The sequence below is a fragment of the Schistosoma mansoni genome, chromosome 6, assembly GCF_000237925.1.
Source record: "Schistosoma mansoni strain Puerto Rico chromosome 6, complete genome".
In the NCBI taxonomy this organism is placed as follows: Eukaryota; Metazoa; Platyhelminthes; class Trematoda; order Strigeidida; family Schistosomatidae; genus Schistosoma; species Schistosoma mansoni.
The window spans coordinates 282,873-301,233 of NC_031500.1; the positions used below are offsets into that span (position 1 = coordinate 282,873).

The following is an 18,361-nucleotide window of genomic DNA, read 5'->3' on the forward strand; positions in this document are numbered from 1 at the left end:
AAAAGGCCGTGTATGACTGGCTTCAAGCAGTTGTCCCTTGGACTCTGCCGTCACGCTCCAAGGACCAATAATAATCCAACCTCCTTTTCAAGTCCCGCAAGAAATACCATTCCACGGTGTGGGCAACCGGGAAGTGATATTAGCCCTCATACTAGTAAGAACACACCAGACCAAGCTCACCACATTCAAATCCTTCCTGAAAATATACAATAAAAATTGTCCATTATTCGTTTTAAGCTAACTAGCTTCCCACTAGTATTCCGAAGGAATCGAATGATATTTCAGAGAATGAATTACAGTCACCCTTTTATTGTTGTCCATGTAAATTGTTCATTTACTTCTTTCATATTTCTCTTGAATATAGTAAATACTTGTTTAAATCGTCCGAAAGCTTATTCCGATTTATTGGTGAAAGCAATGAAAGGTATCGGTACCGATGATTGTACCCTAATGCGTATTATTGTAACAAGATGTGAGGTAAGTATTAGAGTTTAATGCGGTAAATATTATCTTATGTCTGTTGTGATGGACGGTGTTCAAATCTGATACTGATAGACTATGTGCTCTGCGCTAACTCCTCAAATGACTATTTGATCGGGAAGGTATATTGGGCTACAGACTGTTATAGATTTAGAATTCAATTGAGAAGATGAATCGAGAAAGCTAGCAAATTTCTAAGAAACTTCCAGGAACGAAATATGATACAAAACACTGAGGTGTTTATAGTTGTTAGTAGAAACGAAATCATCATTACAATCATTCAATCCACGTATAGTGGATTTTAGCATTTGTCCAACCGGGAAACTACACGTTGAGACTCTGTAATATTCTTATTTGAGTTCTCCGGGAGCCGTCCTCACAAAACAATGGCTAATAAACACCTTTAACGAAGAATTAGAATGAAAGAAACAGTACCTCCTAAGACAAATACTCTTAGATAAAAATGAATTAGATTTCATCATTACTGACTGACTGACTGACTACAGTCATCAATACGTGGTTAACACAATCGATCATAAAACAAGTCAGGCTTATATTATCAAATATAAAGTTTAATTATGATCTCAATAAAATGAATGAAATGGTTAACAGTAAACCAAGTTAGTTAATGATTGATCAAAGAGTATTCTATAGCCATTTTATATAGAGATAGATATAGATATAGAATTCAACTGATAAGATGAATTAAGAAAGATCCGAAATTGCAAGGAAACTTCTAGGAACCTGACATGTAGGTCAACCTACAGTCAATAGACTTTACTGTAAAATATATTTTGAATATTTCATTAATTTGTAGGCTAATTACTGCCTCTCCGATATTAAATTATCTATGATCTGAATATGATAAAACTATGACCAGCTTAATGGAATGTAATTTACTATTAATGAACGAGTAATGGTATAAGTATGTACATCAAACTAACTGATTCATACAGATGACTAAACACTTTTTCTTTTAAAATTGACCTTGAATTTATTTGACTTGATATTGAGTAATTAAACGTACTTGTTATTATTTAGCGAATAGAATTACAGTCTCAGGGTCAAATAATTACACGTGACCAAGTAGCCTTGAGTGGTAACTTAACACTGATTGGTCAAACTGATATGCTCGATGCTATTTACGACTTCACCTTACTCGGAATGAAGGTCAAAGACAGAGTGACACGATAGGCTATTCTAATCCGTTAACCATGGCCCTGCTAACTAGATCAAGAAGTATACATAAGCTGTAGACAGTGTATTCTACAAGCACCCAGAAAATACAATGGGTCACTAAGTACACAAACCAAGCTTATTTATACTATGACAGAAACACCCTTGGGAAAGCCATGAAATGGCATAACAAAAGAATCCATCAACCAATGACAGTCAAGTATTTCAGAGTGAGTGGGAAATGTAAGCTTTCAGTGAAGTAAGCGTTTCTTGGGGCGAAAACATATAATTCAAATTTTCCAAATAAATACGGAGCTTTGCCAAGTGACTTCTTTTTCTAGTATACTCATTTTCTTTATTTTTATCATTTTGTCTTATTTTTAGTTTGATTTAGGAAGTATTTGTATAGAATTTCAAAAATGTCAAGATAGTTCACTTGAAGATTGGATACGTAATGAAACATCTGGTGATTATCAACGACTTCTATTAGCATTAATTGGTGCTGAATGACAATAAAGAAGAATCAGATGGAGGAACATTTTGTTTGAATTGTTTGAATAAAAGTTGTTTATTTTTATTCCTTAACGATTATCCTCTACATGAGTGTTTCATTAAGAATAGTTTGAGATTTAAACGCTTATTGATAAATGCTTTATTGACAAAAGAAGGGATTCATGTATATATGGAAGGTTAAAAGAGAAGTCTTTTCATGGTATCTCATTGGGTTAAAATTCAGATGTTACACAAGAATCTACTGATTAATAATAACATCAATGGGAAGATTCAAACAAACAATACTAAGTGGATTAAAACATAAAATATTTGACTGTATAGAAGATATATGATTATTCAAAATAATATGCCATTATTTTTGATTATGAGGATAGTTTGAAACAGAAACGAAGTGAATTGAATGATGAAAGATTGAAAAGGTGAGGCAAAGTCATTCTAAAATGCCATTACTAAAAATAAAGATGAAACTGAAACTAAGGAAATAATAGACAACTGGGGGAATAAGATTACATAGTTTCAATACAACCTTTCGAAATACTAACAAACACAACCAAATTCTAGATAACTCTCAACAATAGGTTATAAGCCTTATGGGGTCCACTGAAAGAAGAAGTGAAGTTTTTGAATTTCTCCACATGTGATTCACAGCTTGTCCTCTGCACCTCGATTTTGATTGGTTCTTATTGACCTTAAATCTGTCATTGTTTATTTCTTTGTTTTGGTTGTATCTCCTATTGGTTTGATTTTTCTTCAAGATATGATGATTGGGTTGTTATATGTGGTGCAGTTTTTTTTGTTTAACTGTGAGGATCAGATTAAATAAGAATCCAAGATGGCAGTAAACTCAAGCTTTTTGCAACTGTACCGCGCAAAAAAAAGCAAATCAATGTAATTATGTTAATCAATCAATAGAAAAGTACCTGAATTATTAACCAATCACAACCATATAGATGTTACAAATGGAAATAATTTAATTGGTAGATCTGATTGAGGACAAATTTCATTGGTTGAAATTTCTCATAAATCAAATATAAAGACATGGTTTTGATTGAGTTTGCATCGCTGGACATTAGTTTCGTCACTGAAGGTTAGTTGTTGTAGCTGCTAAGTCTCTTCTTTGTAAGTGATGGTTTTGTTTGTGTTCGAAGATATATAAGATGCAAAATATATAATTATATAATAATTAACTCAAATGCATTCTATCCAATGTATTGGATCCTGAATTTCCAACTAGGTCTATGCTAACAGTAATTTTCGAACACTACCATGACTTCAGTACTATTTCAAATTATTTAATTAAAACGATAAATTGCTTTATAATTTAAGAATATTACAGTGAATATCTCTCATCAAATGATTTGTGTGCATCAACCAACTGTGTACACAAATGTCTGATTATTTAAAAGGTGTTATGTGGAGATTGTAGTAATTTAATAGTTGAATTGATGAGTCAATTTAAACTAGACCATCATGGAAAAATTGGAAGCATTGGATGGTCGTTTCGTTTTAGCATGGGACTCGTCAACAGTACGTGTCCACAATCTTGCATATGGGATTTCAGCCCAGGACCTTCGGTCTCGCGTAAGAATGCTTAACCTATAGACCACGGAACCGACATCCAACGTACTCTTTCGAGTTATATAATAACTGGGAATAGTTTGAAATGATCAACAAAATGATGTCATATTATTTAGCAACTTACCAAAGATGGGAAATGGGTCTTTTTTCAAATACTATAGATCCACAAACTAAGTTAATGAAATTTTATAAGTGATATTGTAAATCATAATTCCGTTCCTGTAATCAATATTAATCTAAGTTGAACTAGATAGTGACTAGTAGTGAAGTTAAGGATTCAAACTTCGTCCTTCTTGGGACATATCAACTGGATAAACGTAAATTTCAGTGTTGATGCTCAAATTTAGTACCTTCCATTTTAAATCAATGCGTTACCTACTTCACTATGGATTTCACGTAGTCACTAAATTATTCAACAGAAAAGTGTGAACTTTTTTGAAAAAAATCGATATGAACATTTGTGAAAATAATGGAATTCCCATTCCAATCTTATAGAGAGTCGTCTATTCATAGAAATTATTTATTTATTTGAACACATAAACATTGGTACAAAGAGGCACACTATATATATAGATTGATATGCGCTACACTTCTTCACTTGATTTGTGTGAGGGCTGAGATTCTGCCCAAGTGCGCAGACCAAAGCACGTGGTTTTCTGAGGAGGACACACCCCGAGCCTTTGATTTGAAGGTCTAATCCACAAGGCAGTCGAGCAACGTTAAGAGATGCATTCCCATGGTAGCCGTTTAGTATCAATAGGTTCATACACCATCTGTTTCCTTAGGTTCCTGGAGTCCATGTGTGTCACTGGTTTGGGGAGTCCCACAATAGGACGAAATGGCCGTCCATATTTGGTTTTGACAAGAAAGCTATCATTTTAAATTGAACCCTTTTTTTAACATTTGTAAGTGGTATTCATTACTGATTGGTTTCAGTTGGAATATTATGTAAAACTAGGGAGCAGCGAATAACTATTTCATCCTAGTATATAACTTCCTTAAGAGTGGACACTCTAGACCCTGTTAGCGAGTAAACTTGTAAAATACATAAGAGAATATACCTTAATTAATTCATAGTTGAAACTACTTTTAAAACCATGATAATTTCACGAAATAATTTTTTATAAAACGAATTGTTTTTAGTGCAAAAGGAAAAATAGATAAGGCAAAGAAATTCCTTTCTTAGATTTTCATTACTCATAGAGTAATTTCTTAATGAATTTTTGATGGATTACTTTACTCTATTTCATTTCTAAATGAATTATATTCTGATTATTGGTGGTATATGATTGTATAGTTTGAGAGGACGAAAAACGAATGTCCGGTGCTTTAACCGGGTTAGCGGACACGGAGGGTTCACCTAGGGGAGTTGGAAAACCCCCATTCGAAACCACTGGTGCACATGGGCTCCATTATCCTGATAAAACAAATGGTGTATGAATCAATCGTTGGTCTTCGGGTACCATGGGACCTCATCTCCTCAAGATGCTCCACTGCCTTATGGATCAGACCATTAGGTTAAAGGCTCGGAGTGTGACCCCTTAAGAAAACCACTTGCTTCAGTTTGAACACCTGGGCAGTATCACAGCCCTCACACAAATCAAATGAGATTTGTGTGGCGCATATATATCTGTTGCTTCCTTGTACAATGTATGGACATCCGAAGAATATTGGCATAGCATGTATACTGATTCAATTTACCATATCCTACTAAAACATGTCATCAGGTTGTATTCGATAATGTTGTCTTAAATAGAATTAAAGTTGAAATATACAACTGTAGTTGACGAGAGCACAAATGGGGATAATCTCTTAGTGAAATCTCAGAACCATAAAGCAAATAATTCATTTGCTAAAAGTTTATCAATTGTTTCAGACTTAATTGTTCCTTCGTTTCCACATCAATCATTCACTAGTCACGTTCTCTTCTGTTCGATCTTCTTAACCTTCTTCTGCCTCTAGACATTTCACTTTTAATTGATGATACATACTACTTATATCTGTCTACATCGGTAGCATATACCACATAACTATTCAGATATTAATTGTGCGAAAATACATGTTTAAAGAGTTATTTCAATTTATTTACAAGAGTTACATAGGTGCATATCTTGTTTGTGCTAGAAGAAAAACATTATTGCATGGAAAATTGAATTATCATTTAACTGTACAAATAAGATCATAATATGTGAAATTAGAAAAATATTTGTTGTTAACCTGCCTACGCTCTTGTTTCAAACATCTGTATCCGTGTATTTGTTATGCAATCAATAAACAACACCAGTTCTCTTCAAACAGCAAATCAGAACACCAGAAAGTCAAATAAATGAGATCAGATCCTGTTATATACTCATGAGATTATGATTCGATTTAAGTTACATAATTATCGAAATCAAGTAACACTAGATAGTCGTATCATCCTAGCATAGACTCTTCAATGATGCACATCTACGACCTCACCACTGGATATTGACTTATTTAATTACTTAAACACATAAATAATGCTCCAAAGGGGCACCAGATATATATACGCCGCACAAATCTCATTTGATTTGTGTGAGGGCTGTGATATTGCCCGGGTGCCCAAACCGAAGCAGTGAAGCATCGTGAGGAGATGCAGTCCCATGGTAGTCGGTGACCAACAATTGGTTCATACACCATTTGTTCCCTCAGGATACTGGAGCCCATGTGCACCATTGGTTTGGAATCAGGGTTTTTCAACTCCCCTAGGTGGACTCGCCGTGTCCACCAACCCGGTTATAGCACCGAACATTCGCCTTTCGTCCTCTCAATTTTGTAAACAACACCCCAGTGGCGAGAAGGCAGATAGTAGGACTTCCCTGGCAGAGGCTATATACGCATAGCCATGTGAGAGCATTTGGAGAGGGAGAGCGTACTCTCCCCACTCTCGGCCGTACCAGGGCATTTGGGGGCTGTTCCTTTGTACTTCGGTTAATTTAATTTATTTGTTAATTTTCTGATGAAGTAATGGCTTACACCGAGTCACAAAACGTTTAACTTATGCCCATTTCATTTTTAATTTTTGCTTCTCATATTCAGTAATTTATTTATACAAATAATAATGGGAAGAGATAAATCACAAATAATTGGTCCAAATGGTGAAACTTATCATCCTACATTAAAAATTGATTTACATAATGATCCAAAGAAAGATGCTGAAGAACTTTATCAAGCAATGAAAGGATGGGGTAAATGATAAAGATTTTTTTTGTTTTTTTTCGGTTTTAATTCTCTGTTCAGATTGTTATAGATTTGAGACAAGATCTCTGATCAATTAAGAAAAGTTTAAACAACTAATCAAACCTAATTGGTAATATCAACGGTTAAGCGCTCGCATGCGAGACTGATTGGTTCTGGTTCGAATCTCGCGAGTGTGGATGCGCACTGCTGAGGAGACTCACAATAGGACGAAACGGCCGTTCAGTGCTTCCAGGTTTCCCATGGTGGTCTAGCTTCAATTGACTCATGATTTCAACGTTAATAAAAATCTCTTACTAATATGGAGTAGATGAAATGTAACTAGTATTGTAATTCAGAACGTGTATTTTGTCCTAATTTAAACCCTTTAACTGTATATACCTGTATCCCAGATTTAATGTTTACTTTGGGACTCGAACTCAGTAGCGTTGGCTTCACATACCAATGTATTGCCCATCTATTCTATACTAAATCATGTTACAATGGCTACATCCAAGCAATCCTCATAGGATTTCATTAACACAAATTAGGATTAATCTAATTTCAGTCAAAAATACCAACATGGAAATAATTCAAATTATTACAAATTAAATATATTATTAATGTTCTTAAACTATAGAATGAATTCAGTAGTATTTACTTTTGTTTATAAGTATCTTTTTCTGAATACTTCTTCAATCATAAACTGAATAACTTACTTACTTACTTATGACTGTTACCCCCAATGGAGCATAGGCTACCAACCAGCATTCTTCAATCCACTCTGTCCTGTGTCTTCCTTTCTAGTTCTATCCAGTTGTTGTCCATTTTTCGCATATTGTTTTCCATTTCTCAGCGTAATGTGTTCTTTGGTCTTCCTCTTCTCATTTGGCCTTCAGGATTCCAAGTGAGAGCTTGCCTTGTGACTCAGTTGGGTGATTTCCTCAATGTGTGTCCTATCCACTTCGAGTTTTTCTTCTTGATTTCTTCCTCAGTTCGATTCTGGTTTGTTATCTCATGCAGTAGGTTGTTGCTGATAGATAGTGTCTGATCAACGGATATTGAGTATGTTGCGCAGACAAGTGATAATAAACACCTGTATCTTTTGGATGATGGCTCTCGCAGTTGTCCAAGTTTCCACCCCATACAGTAGAACTGTCTTGACACTTGTATTGAAGATTGTGAGTTTGGTGTTGGTTGAAAGATAGTTGTTTTGAGTTTCAGTTGTTATTCATTTGTATATATTCTGCTTTTGCTTAGTCGACTCTCGCCTTCACATCTGTATCAGATCCACTGTTTTTATCAATGATGCTGTCCAAGTATGTAAAGGTTTTCACATCCTGTAAAGCTTCTCCGTCAAGTGTGATTTGATCAGTGTATGTTTTGTTGTATCGGAGAATCTTACTTTTCCTTTTTTTGTATGTTGAGACCTATTGCTGGTGAAGCTGCTATCTCATTTAACACAATTCTCTATTTATTCATGAAAATGTTTAATTAGCAACAGTCATTCATAATGTAAACTCTAATAAATCACAATAATCTCGTTTTTTCATGGTTTATAGTACTAATTAACCCAATAGATATCACCATCATTATCAGCAGTGAATGCTGAAAGTTAACTTTTAATCAAGGTATTCAATGCTTTGAACTTTGTGCATTTTTTTCTTTGAATGAAGGTCATTCAATATTCAATGGTGACTAATATTGTGTAGGTTGATTGTGCAAACTAGAAATTGCTCTCTCTCTTTCACACACACACACACTCTCGTTACTTAAGACGAGTAGATCATGATTCAATATATACTAATCTGATTTCATATTGTTTCACTGTTTGACACCATAGTTTATATAATCAACCTTACATAGTATTAGTCATTAATAATAAGTGAATTATCTTAATTATAGTAACTATGTGTAGGTGTGTGTGTGTGTATGTTACATTGTAAATTAGTAATGGTTTCACCAATTTTTTGTAGTTTGATTAAGACACATTAGTTATTGGAATGTTCTTGAATGGATAGATGGTTGTTGTTGTTAATCTAATTGAACTTTGGCATGAGTATTAAGCAAGAAAAAAGAAGAAGAAATAACAACCGAAGTTTAATGTTCAGTAGTTTTTGAATGATTATGTATACTTTGTGATAATTTTTTCTTATCTGATTAAATATCTAAGTCAACAAGTATTTTCATTAACAAAATACAAGTAGTATATAGCATGACTAAATTCTTACTCCACAACTGGCCTGCATCAACACCTGAAATAAGGATAGGGAGTGAAGTAGTCGAACGCATCGACAACTTCACTTATCTTGGAAGTCTGATCAGCCCTAATGGGTTGGTGTTTGACGAAATCTCTACACGGATTGAAAAAGCTCGTTTGGCTTTTGCCAACTTACGTCACCTATGGAGAAGACGAGATATCTGTCTATCAATTAAGGGATGAGTATACAGCACAACAGTTCGTTCTGTTCTACATTACGGCTGCGAAACGGGTCCATTAAGAATAGAAGATACACGTAAGCTTCTAGTATTTGATCACAGATGCCTTAGAAATATTGCTCGCATCTGCTGATATCACCGGGTGAGTAATAGTGAGGTTAGACGCAGGGTATTAGGGAATAATGGTAAATCAGTTGATGTGGTCATGAATCTTCATCGACTGAGATGGTTAGGTTACGTGTTACGTATGCCTGAACACCGATTACCACGACGTGCAATGCTGATTAGTGTTGAGGATGGTTGGAAGAGAGTTAGGGGTGGCCAAACCAAAACGTGGCATCAGTGCTTGAAGTCACTAACTTCTAGTCTTAGCCATTTTGGTGGACGCAGACTACTTGGTTGGGGTCCGCGTGACTATAGTAACCAGCGGTTGGAGACTCTAGGTGACATGACTCAGAATCGATCACAATGGCGTAGGTGTATACACTCTTTATCTTCCCTTAAACCTTAAGATTAAAATTAATTCATAACGTTCTTCCTTCCTATACTATATCCTTATGTACTACCACCACTAAATTAACTACTTCTATGAATCCGGTGTTCATTTTGTTGTACTAACGAGGTATGGCAATTTGGACCGATGCATAAATGTGCCTGGTCCTACGTTTTAACTGACTGACTGACATCCTAAACCTAAGTCCCAACCTAATATGCTATCCCAAAATCTCAAATTAAAGTTCTGATACTAACCTTTTCTAGTGTTTTGTGTGTAGTTAATTACTTAATTAAATCCTCTACATTTTAAATAGTTGAGATTTGGCCTTACCGTTCTAAGATAGATTTAGGAGTCGGTAAAGTTTAGCCTTACAATCTAATAATTTCTACTTTTCAGTAGTACTCTCAACTGTAGCATACTCTTAGTCTGCGAATAAAACCATCTTAATATATGAAAAAAATCGAATGACTTCATCAATGAATATCATTATTTTTAAGCTTTGTTAAACGAAGTGACACTTTAATTCATTCTTATATTGGTTGTTTGTTTACGACTGTAATTGATCAGTCACTTATTACTGAAACGGACATTACTGGGTTCGAGTCCTAGAGGGAACATCAAATTCGAGATACAGACAAATCCAGCTGACAAGTGCCAAAACACGTGTCCTGGATTCCAATGCTAGCCACTATTCATCTTTGCTTAGATTACTTGTGAATAAAGAGAATAGCGAAGCAATACGCACAGGATGCACATATGCTAATAATAAGAGACTGATCAATTGCAGTTCTAAAAATTATTGAGAAAATTCAACCAAAGTGTGGGTTCGAGTCGTAGAGTGTACATCAACTCTGAGATACGAACACATCCAGCTGACGAGTACCGAATGGGATGAAATGCACGTCCTCAGTCAGCTACAACGTAGGACCAGGCACACATATGCATCGGTCCAAGTTGCCATATCACAACAAGATGAACATCGAATTCATAGAATTAGTTAATTTAGTGGTGGTAATATATAAAAGTATAGAGGTTATAGTCTCGACCTGAGTTCGAGTCCCGAATGCGAGAACGTGGATACACATTGCTAAGGAGTCTCATAATAAGATGAAACGGCCATCCAATGACTCCAGGTTTTCAGTGGTAGTCCAGCATAGATCAACTCATGAATTCAACCATTAAAACAATCATAAAAGTAACAATAATAAACATCAAGGTGTTTGTGTTCATGTGATTACAAGCGTCAAGTTTATTAGAATACATAATAAAATAGATCAATAATAGTGAATTTCTCTCATTCTCATTTTACCTTATTTAATTAGAAAAACAATATCACAATTATTGGACATTGAAATCTTGTTACGTAATCACCTGGCTTTATGTATATGAAAGAATAAAACAAACAAAAAAAACAGGAACAATATTTTCACACGGATACTATGTGTTGTTAACACTATCTAACTTTCATTGATTCATTAGTCAATTTTTTAAGTAACCATTGAAATAGTGTAAATCAAAGAAGTCATTTATAGACTGAAAAAAAGACACTAACATGTATAATGTAGAATATGTATAATACAATTTATAGTATTCATACATTCATATAAGTAATGTGTTGTTTACGAAATTGAATGGACGAAAAGCGAATACTCGGCGCTTTAACCGGGTTGGTGGACACGGAAAGTTCACATAGGGGAGTTGGAAAACCCTGATTCCAAACAGATGGTGCACGTGGGCTGGCTCCATTATCCTGAAGGAACAAATGGCGTATGAATCAATCGTTGGTCACCGGCTACCATGGGACTGCATCTCCTCACGATGCTCCACTGACTTGTGGATCAGATCTTTAGGTCAAAGGCTCAGGGTGTGGCCCCCTATGCAAACCACCTGCTTCAGTCTGGGCACCTGAGCAGTATCACAGCCTTCACACAAATCAAATGAGATTTGTGCGGTGCATATATATCTGGTGCCCCTTTGTACCAATATCTATATATTTAAGAAAAATAAAATAAATCTGTAATGTGAATATAATCCAAATATCAGAAGGGGGGTTTTGTGGAGATTTTAGTAATTTTATATAGTTGAGATCATGAGTTAATTGAAGCTAGACAATCATGGAAAATCTGGCACGAGACTGGTAGGTCCTGGGTTCGAATCTCTCGAGGCGGGATCGTGGATGCGCACTGCTGAGGAGTCCCGCAATAGGACGAAACGGCCATGTTTTCCATGGTGGCCTAGTTTCAATTGACTCATGGTCTCAACTGTATATAATCCACATAGTCAGAAATGTAATTTAACTAAAACTGTACACACATATATATGTATAGATAACAGCTCAGAATTACTATCTTTCAAAAATAAGTAATATTTTTGTCCAATTCAAAGTAATGATCGTATTATGATTGATGGCCCATTCATTTATCATATGGAGAAGTCTCCGTCAAGTGTGATTTGGCTAGTGCATATTGTGTTGTACTGGAGAATCTTGCTTTTCCTTTTGTGTATGTTGAGACCTACTACTCCCTTATCGTACGAACATTCCATGTAACTAAATTAATGGTTGGTCTGGTTATCAGAAGGGGCATCAACCTCATGACTTCCGAAGGAACTCAGCTTTCACCATGAGGCGTCATAACTCTTCTAAATGAATACCTTCTAACTCCCCAGGGCAGAGTTTAAATGGTTTGAATAATTTTTTATGGTTAAAGTTTTTTTAGCGAGTTGGTTTTTTACGGGATGGGGTCTCTAACCCCGATGCTCAGCCCCCTCCTTTATCTGGGCTTAGGACCAACAGTAACCCCAAATAGGCGGTGTTATTCTGAAATTTCAGTTATACATTAAACATGTAATCAAAATTCTGTGTATGAATTTTGAAGATAAAAAACCAAAAAAAACATGCAACTAGAAACTAGTTACATTTTTGTTTGAATAAACCACTTGAACATTGAACGTACGTGATTCATAATTCAAGTTTTCATACAACACATGTGATTAATTATTTGTATACACAGTAAATAGAACAAAATACATTTTGTGTGCAATTACATTACATTCAGTATTTATGTATGTGAATGTTTATTTAACATCTTATTAGATATGAATAAAAGGATTTACAATCTTGATCGGATCGATTAGTGAAGTTGTTTCATATAAACTAGCCCCTCTGGGGGCTACTGCCGGTCCCAAGCAGGGATAAAGGAAGAGGGTTGGGCAGGGGGTTAGCGACCTCATTTCGTAGAAAACTAACTCGCTAAAAAACGATAACCAGAAAAAAAAAGTTAACTCGCGAAGGAGCATAGGCCAACTACCAGCATTCTCCAACCAACTTTGTCCTGAGCAATTCTTTCCTGTTGTTTCCAGTTCATATTTATCCTTTTCAGATCTAGTTTCAATTCTCGGTGCACTATGTTCACTGGTCTTCCTCTTTCCCGTTTCTCTTCACGATTCCATGTAAGGTTTTGCCTCGTGATGCAGTTTCGTGATTTTCTCAATGTATATCCTATTTATTTCTAGCATCATTTACCAATTTCCTCTTCATTTGAAAGCTGTTTTTTTCTCTCTTACAGTAGGTTGCTGCTGATGGTATCCGACCAACGAATATTGAGTACCTTGCGTAGACAACTATTCATAAATACTTGTACCTTTATGATATTAGTTGTAGTAGTTCTCAAAGTGTCAGCTCCGTACAGTAGGACTGCCTTGACGTTTGTATTGACAATTTTGACTTCGTTATTAGTTGACAGTTGTTCTGCGTTCTATATGTTCTTCAGTTGTAGACATTCTGCCCTTGCTTTGTCAATCCTTTCATTCACATCTGTATCAGATCCTCTTTGTTCATCGATGATGCACCCTAGATGCGTGAGTTTCCATATTTTCCAGAGCTTCTCCACCAAGTGTGAATGTGTTGGTCTTATTCCTGTTGTATTTGAGGATCTTGGTTTTTCCTTTGTGTATACTGAGGCCTACTATTTCAGAGGCTGCTGTTACACTGTTTGTCTTTACTTGCATTTGTTGGTGTGTATGGGATAGAAGAGCTAGGCGATCTATGAAGTCCAAGTCGGATAGTTGCATTCAAGCTGTCCATTGTATTCCGTGATAAACCTCTGATGTGAAGATCTCCATAGTCCAGTCAACCACCAGAAGAAAAAGAAAGTGAGAGAGTAAGCAGACTTATCTGACACTGGCGCTCACTTGGAATGAATCTGGATTGTAATGAGTGTTGAAACAATAATCGGCAGATGAAATATACGGTTCAACGGACATAAGGATTATCCATTCACAATTCATTAGTTTGTATTGTATATGAAATGAATTAAATTGTTCTATTCTTGACTTTATATCTATGCAATTTTAAATCTTTGAATGTAATTAGCATACAGAACTAAATTTGATAAAGTCTATAGTATTACATAATAACTGTCCGGTACACTTTATATTGTTTTCATTCATTACGTAATCAACACTTTTCATTCTATTTAGGGCACATCGGGTGAATAGAATTTCATTTTCTTATTGGTTTAGAAGAGGGACAGGTTCATATAAGTTGATATTTTGATTGGAGACTTCGTCAAATGATAATTGACAGGGTCATAAGTCATACCAGTTTTGTATTACATCTTTGCATTGTTATGTACATACTTCTTCATTCTTCGAAATCGGTTGTTATTTCATTTCCTTTCTGTTACCCTTTCTATTCTCTTCAACTCAATCTTCTAACAGGCTTTCCATTTTTGATTTCGATTACATACTACTTATATCTCTCGACTTAAGTAGTCTATACCACAATAATACAATTATCTAATATCTACCATTACTTTTCAGCATAGTTATATTTCACTGTAAAATAAAAGACAGATAATTGGAAAATTATATTTCCGTTAATCATTAATTATTCATTTTCATAAGTTCTAACTGGGTATGATTGACTATCTCAATTTCAATATAAATCATGCTGAAACACCATGGTAACATAGTAGTAACCAGGCAAACTTCATTAAACTTTTTAAATATTCTTGATGACATAATAACTGAAATACAAACTATAAATAGAAAAGAAAAGAACAGTTTAAAGAAGTTTGATGTTGACGCATTGACTAGCGACATTTATATCTATATATGTATATTTTCGTATAGATAGTTAAATCTTTGGTTATGTATCTTAGATTGACTTCAGTTAGATATCCATTTCAAAATCAGGAAGTACTGGATAATTATTTCATCCGAGCAGTAGACTTTTGTTTTTAGTAGCTGAGTGGATTACGCGATGGCGTTTGAAGAGAAAGGTACTGGGTTTGAGTCACAGAGTGAAAATCAACTCTGAGATGCAGGTACATCCAGATGACGAGTCCTAAATAGAACGAAACGCACATCCTGGATTCCACTGCTAGCCACTGTCCATCTTTGCTTATAATGCTTATGAATTAAGGCTATACACACTGTATGCAAATATGCTAGTAATAAGAGACTGATCAATTACAGTCCTAAACATCAATGGGAAGATTCAACCAAACAATACCAAGTGAAACCCTATCTTTGGTTTAACCAGAGATTAAAATTAACACCTTCAGGGTATGTATAAAGCATTTAACCTTCAGATTGTTGAGTTTATCTCTGATGGTTTACATCTCTAACTTTGGTCAATTTACAATATTACGAAACCTTTATTCATACATATTACTACAATTGCTGAAGGATGAAGTATACCAGATTAGAGAGGTTTTTTGTTTGAAGAAGGTGTGGTTTATTATGATTTTGACAAGTAACACTAATATAAGCATATAAAATACATAGAATGAATCTAGCATTTGAAATCTAGGACCTTCATGTATCCTTATTTCAAACATGTCGGCTGAATGTACCTGAATAGCAGAGATGATAATCACTCCGGAACTTGCTTGAACTTAGTACCGTTCGTTTCAAATAGTACGAAGTTATCCATTTAGCTAATAATCTCAAATAACCATTTACTTGCAATCTAATTTTTCTTCTCTCCTTTTTCTTCTTTCTTTATGTATCTTACTAGGAACTGATGAGCATCGTATCATTAAAGTTTTGGGTTATCGTAATTCTTATCAACGAATGGAAATACGAGATACTTTTAAAGCAATGTATGGAAAGGCAAGTTAATAATGATCATTATTGTATGTTGGAAGATACTTTTAACTAATAGTTTCTCACAGGAATCTATTTTATTAAGAATTACTAAAGACAGATTGTAGTGAACGAGTACACAAGTGGGAATCACTTATGTCTTTCCATTGTTTATGTTAAGGATTGTCTCTTTTGGTAAATTTTCATCCTGACCTAATTACGGCCATATAATGACAAGCTTTTACTAAAGTTAGACAGTGGTTAGCATTGGAATTCAGGACTTAAGTTTCGTTTTATGTCAAACCTGTCAGCTGAATAAACCTTCATTCTGGTGTTAATGTTCACACCAGAACTCAAACCCATTACTTTTCGTTTAAAACTCCTAACACCAAAAGAGATTCATCAGTTGCAGTTCTTAACATCAATGATGGGAAAATACAAATCCTCTCGAATGACAAATCAAACATTCAATCACGTTGCACAAAGCAATGTTCAGTCGATGACTTGTTTAGCGTTTAAGGGTTCAAGTTTTTTATAGAAAATCAACACATTTGGATTCATTTGTATGGTACATTTGTATTTCGAGTCTCAAATGAATTAAAATATACGAGTCGATCTAAGTTAAACCACCAATGAAAACCAGGCATCACTGAACGGCCTTTTCTTTCTAGTATAAGGCTCTAGTGCTTCCAGGTTTTCAATGATAGTCTAGTTTAGATCGGCTTGTATAGTCAACTATGAATATAATACAGTCTTCACAAAACTAGTCTCTTCTTATCGAAATAGTATGCTGTCGTAGTTTTAAAAATTCAATGTTTCAATTCACTTGGTATTGTTTATTTGAATCTTCCCATTGATGTTTAGGACTGCAATTGATCAGTCTATCTCTTATTGACATATGTCCATACTGTGTGTATTGCCTCGATATTGTTTTAATTCACAAGTACTTTAAACAGAGATGGATAGTGGCTAACATTGGAATTCAGGACACCCGTTTCGTCATATTTGGGACTCGTCATCTGAATGTACTTGCATCTCGTAGCTGATGTACACCCTGGAACTCGAACCCAGTACTGTTCGCTTCAGTTGCCATCACGTTATCCACTTAGCTACTGAATCCTGATTGCCACTTGCTTATGCAATCGTGTGAAGTTTAAATTCACTTGGTGTTGTTTACTTGAATCTTCCCATTGGTGTTAAGGACTACAATTGACCAATGTCAATAAGAGACAATGTTTCAATTGTTTGTATGAACCATTTATAACTATTTTGTTTATTATCTTTTTCAAAACAGGATTTAATAGATGAATTGTGCAGTGAAACAAGCGGTGATTTTAGAAGACTACTTAAAATGCTTTTAACTGATATAGATAAAGTTGATGCACGTGCATTATACAAAGCAATGAAAGGTGGAGGAACTGATGAAGAAACAATTATTGAAGTTTTATGTACAGCAACTAATATTGAAATTGAAAATATTAAACAAGCTTATCTATCTGGTAAGTAAATTTAAGTAGTCTGTTTAGTGTATTATACGAACTTAGCTGAGAAGTCCCACGATAGGACGAAACGGCCGTCCAATGCTTTCAGGTTTTCCCAGGTGGTCTAGCTTCAATTGACTCACGCTTTCAACTATAAGGTATAAACGTTTTATTGGAGCATTCTCAATAGTATTGTGGTGTGGTCTACTTATATCCATATAAGTAGTATATGGTGTGGGTCAGACATAGAATGTATTTTGGCAGAAGACCGATGAGGAAAGAACTGAAATGAAACGCAAACGTCTGGAAAATGCATGAGCAATGGAATAAGAGAAGAAACAGTGAAGATTGAAACAATTGGTTGTTAATTTGCAAATTGACTGTTCATTGTTTGGTAATCAGAATTTATTGAGATAGTCTGTAATCTTTGCTTAAATACATTCGATTGTCCCCAACCAGTCGTGTTCTGTTCACTACATTTGGTGTCGCTGCCAACCAGAAGGAGGAAGGGTGCTGTTCTGCGGACGCCGCTGCGGGTCTGGAGTTGAGGTGCTAGTTGGGGCAGTCTGGTGTGGAGAGTTGGCGTCGAGTGGAGTGTTCTGGCGGGGCGGCGTTGGCTGTAGCGGGTGCTGTCGACGGAGAGGGGCAGTGGGACGTGCGGCTGCTGGGCGGACATCGGATGTAGATGGCTCAGCAGGCCGGTGGAGTACGGGTGTTGAACGTCCCAGGTGCCGGGTGGATGCGGATGTTGGTGCCCCGGCAGGTCGACGGAGCTATGGAGGTCAGCGCGCCGCAGACTCGACATTCTGACGGAGAGTTTGGCACAGACTGCAGTGAAAGAAGATAGTGGCATGGCGAGCAGAACCACCGCATGAACGAATGCTTTAAAGGGGGGACGAGTGTGGTGTGG

General features: G+C 35.6%; 1 protein-coding gene across 1 annotated transcript in view; it reads left to right on the forward strand.

The window, feature by feature from the left end:
* The first annotated feature begins 3,231 nt into the window (after positions 1-3,231).
* Smp_074140 (putative annexin) overlaps positions 3,232-18,361 on the forward strand; it is a 22,442-nt gene continuing 7,312 nt past the window's right edge. The window contains exons 1-4 of the mRNA XM_018797854.1: positions 3,232-3,288; positions 6,808-6,956; positions 15,903-16,001; positions 17,266-17,469. Of these exons, the coding sequence (XP_018652854.1) occupies positions 6,830-6,956; positions 15,903-16,001; positions 17,266-17,469 (430 nt within the window). The 5' untranslated portion in view covers positions 3,232-3,288; positions 6,808-6,829. The remainder of the gene's footprint in view (positions 3,289-6,807; positions 6,957-15,902; positions 16,002-17,265; positions 17,470-18,361) is intronic.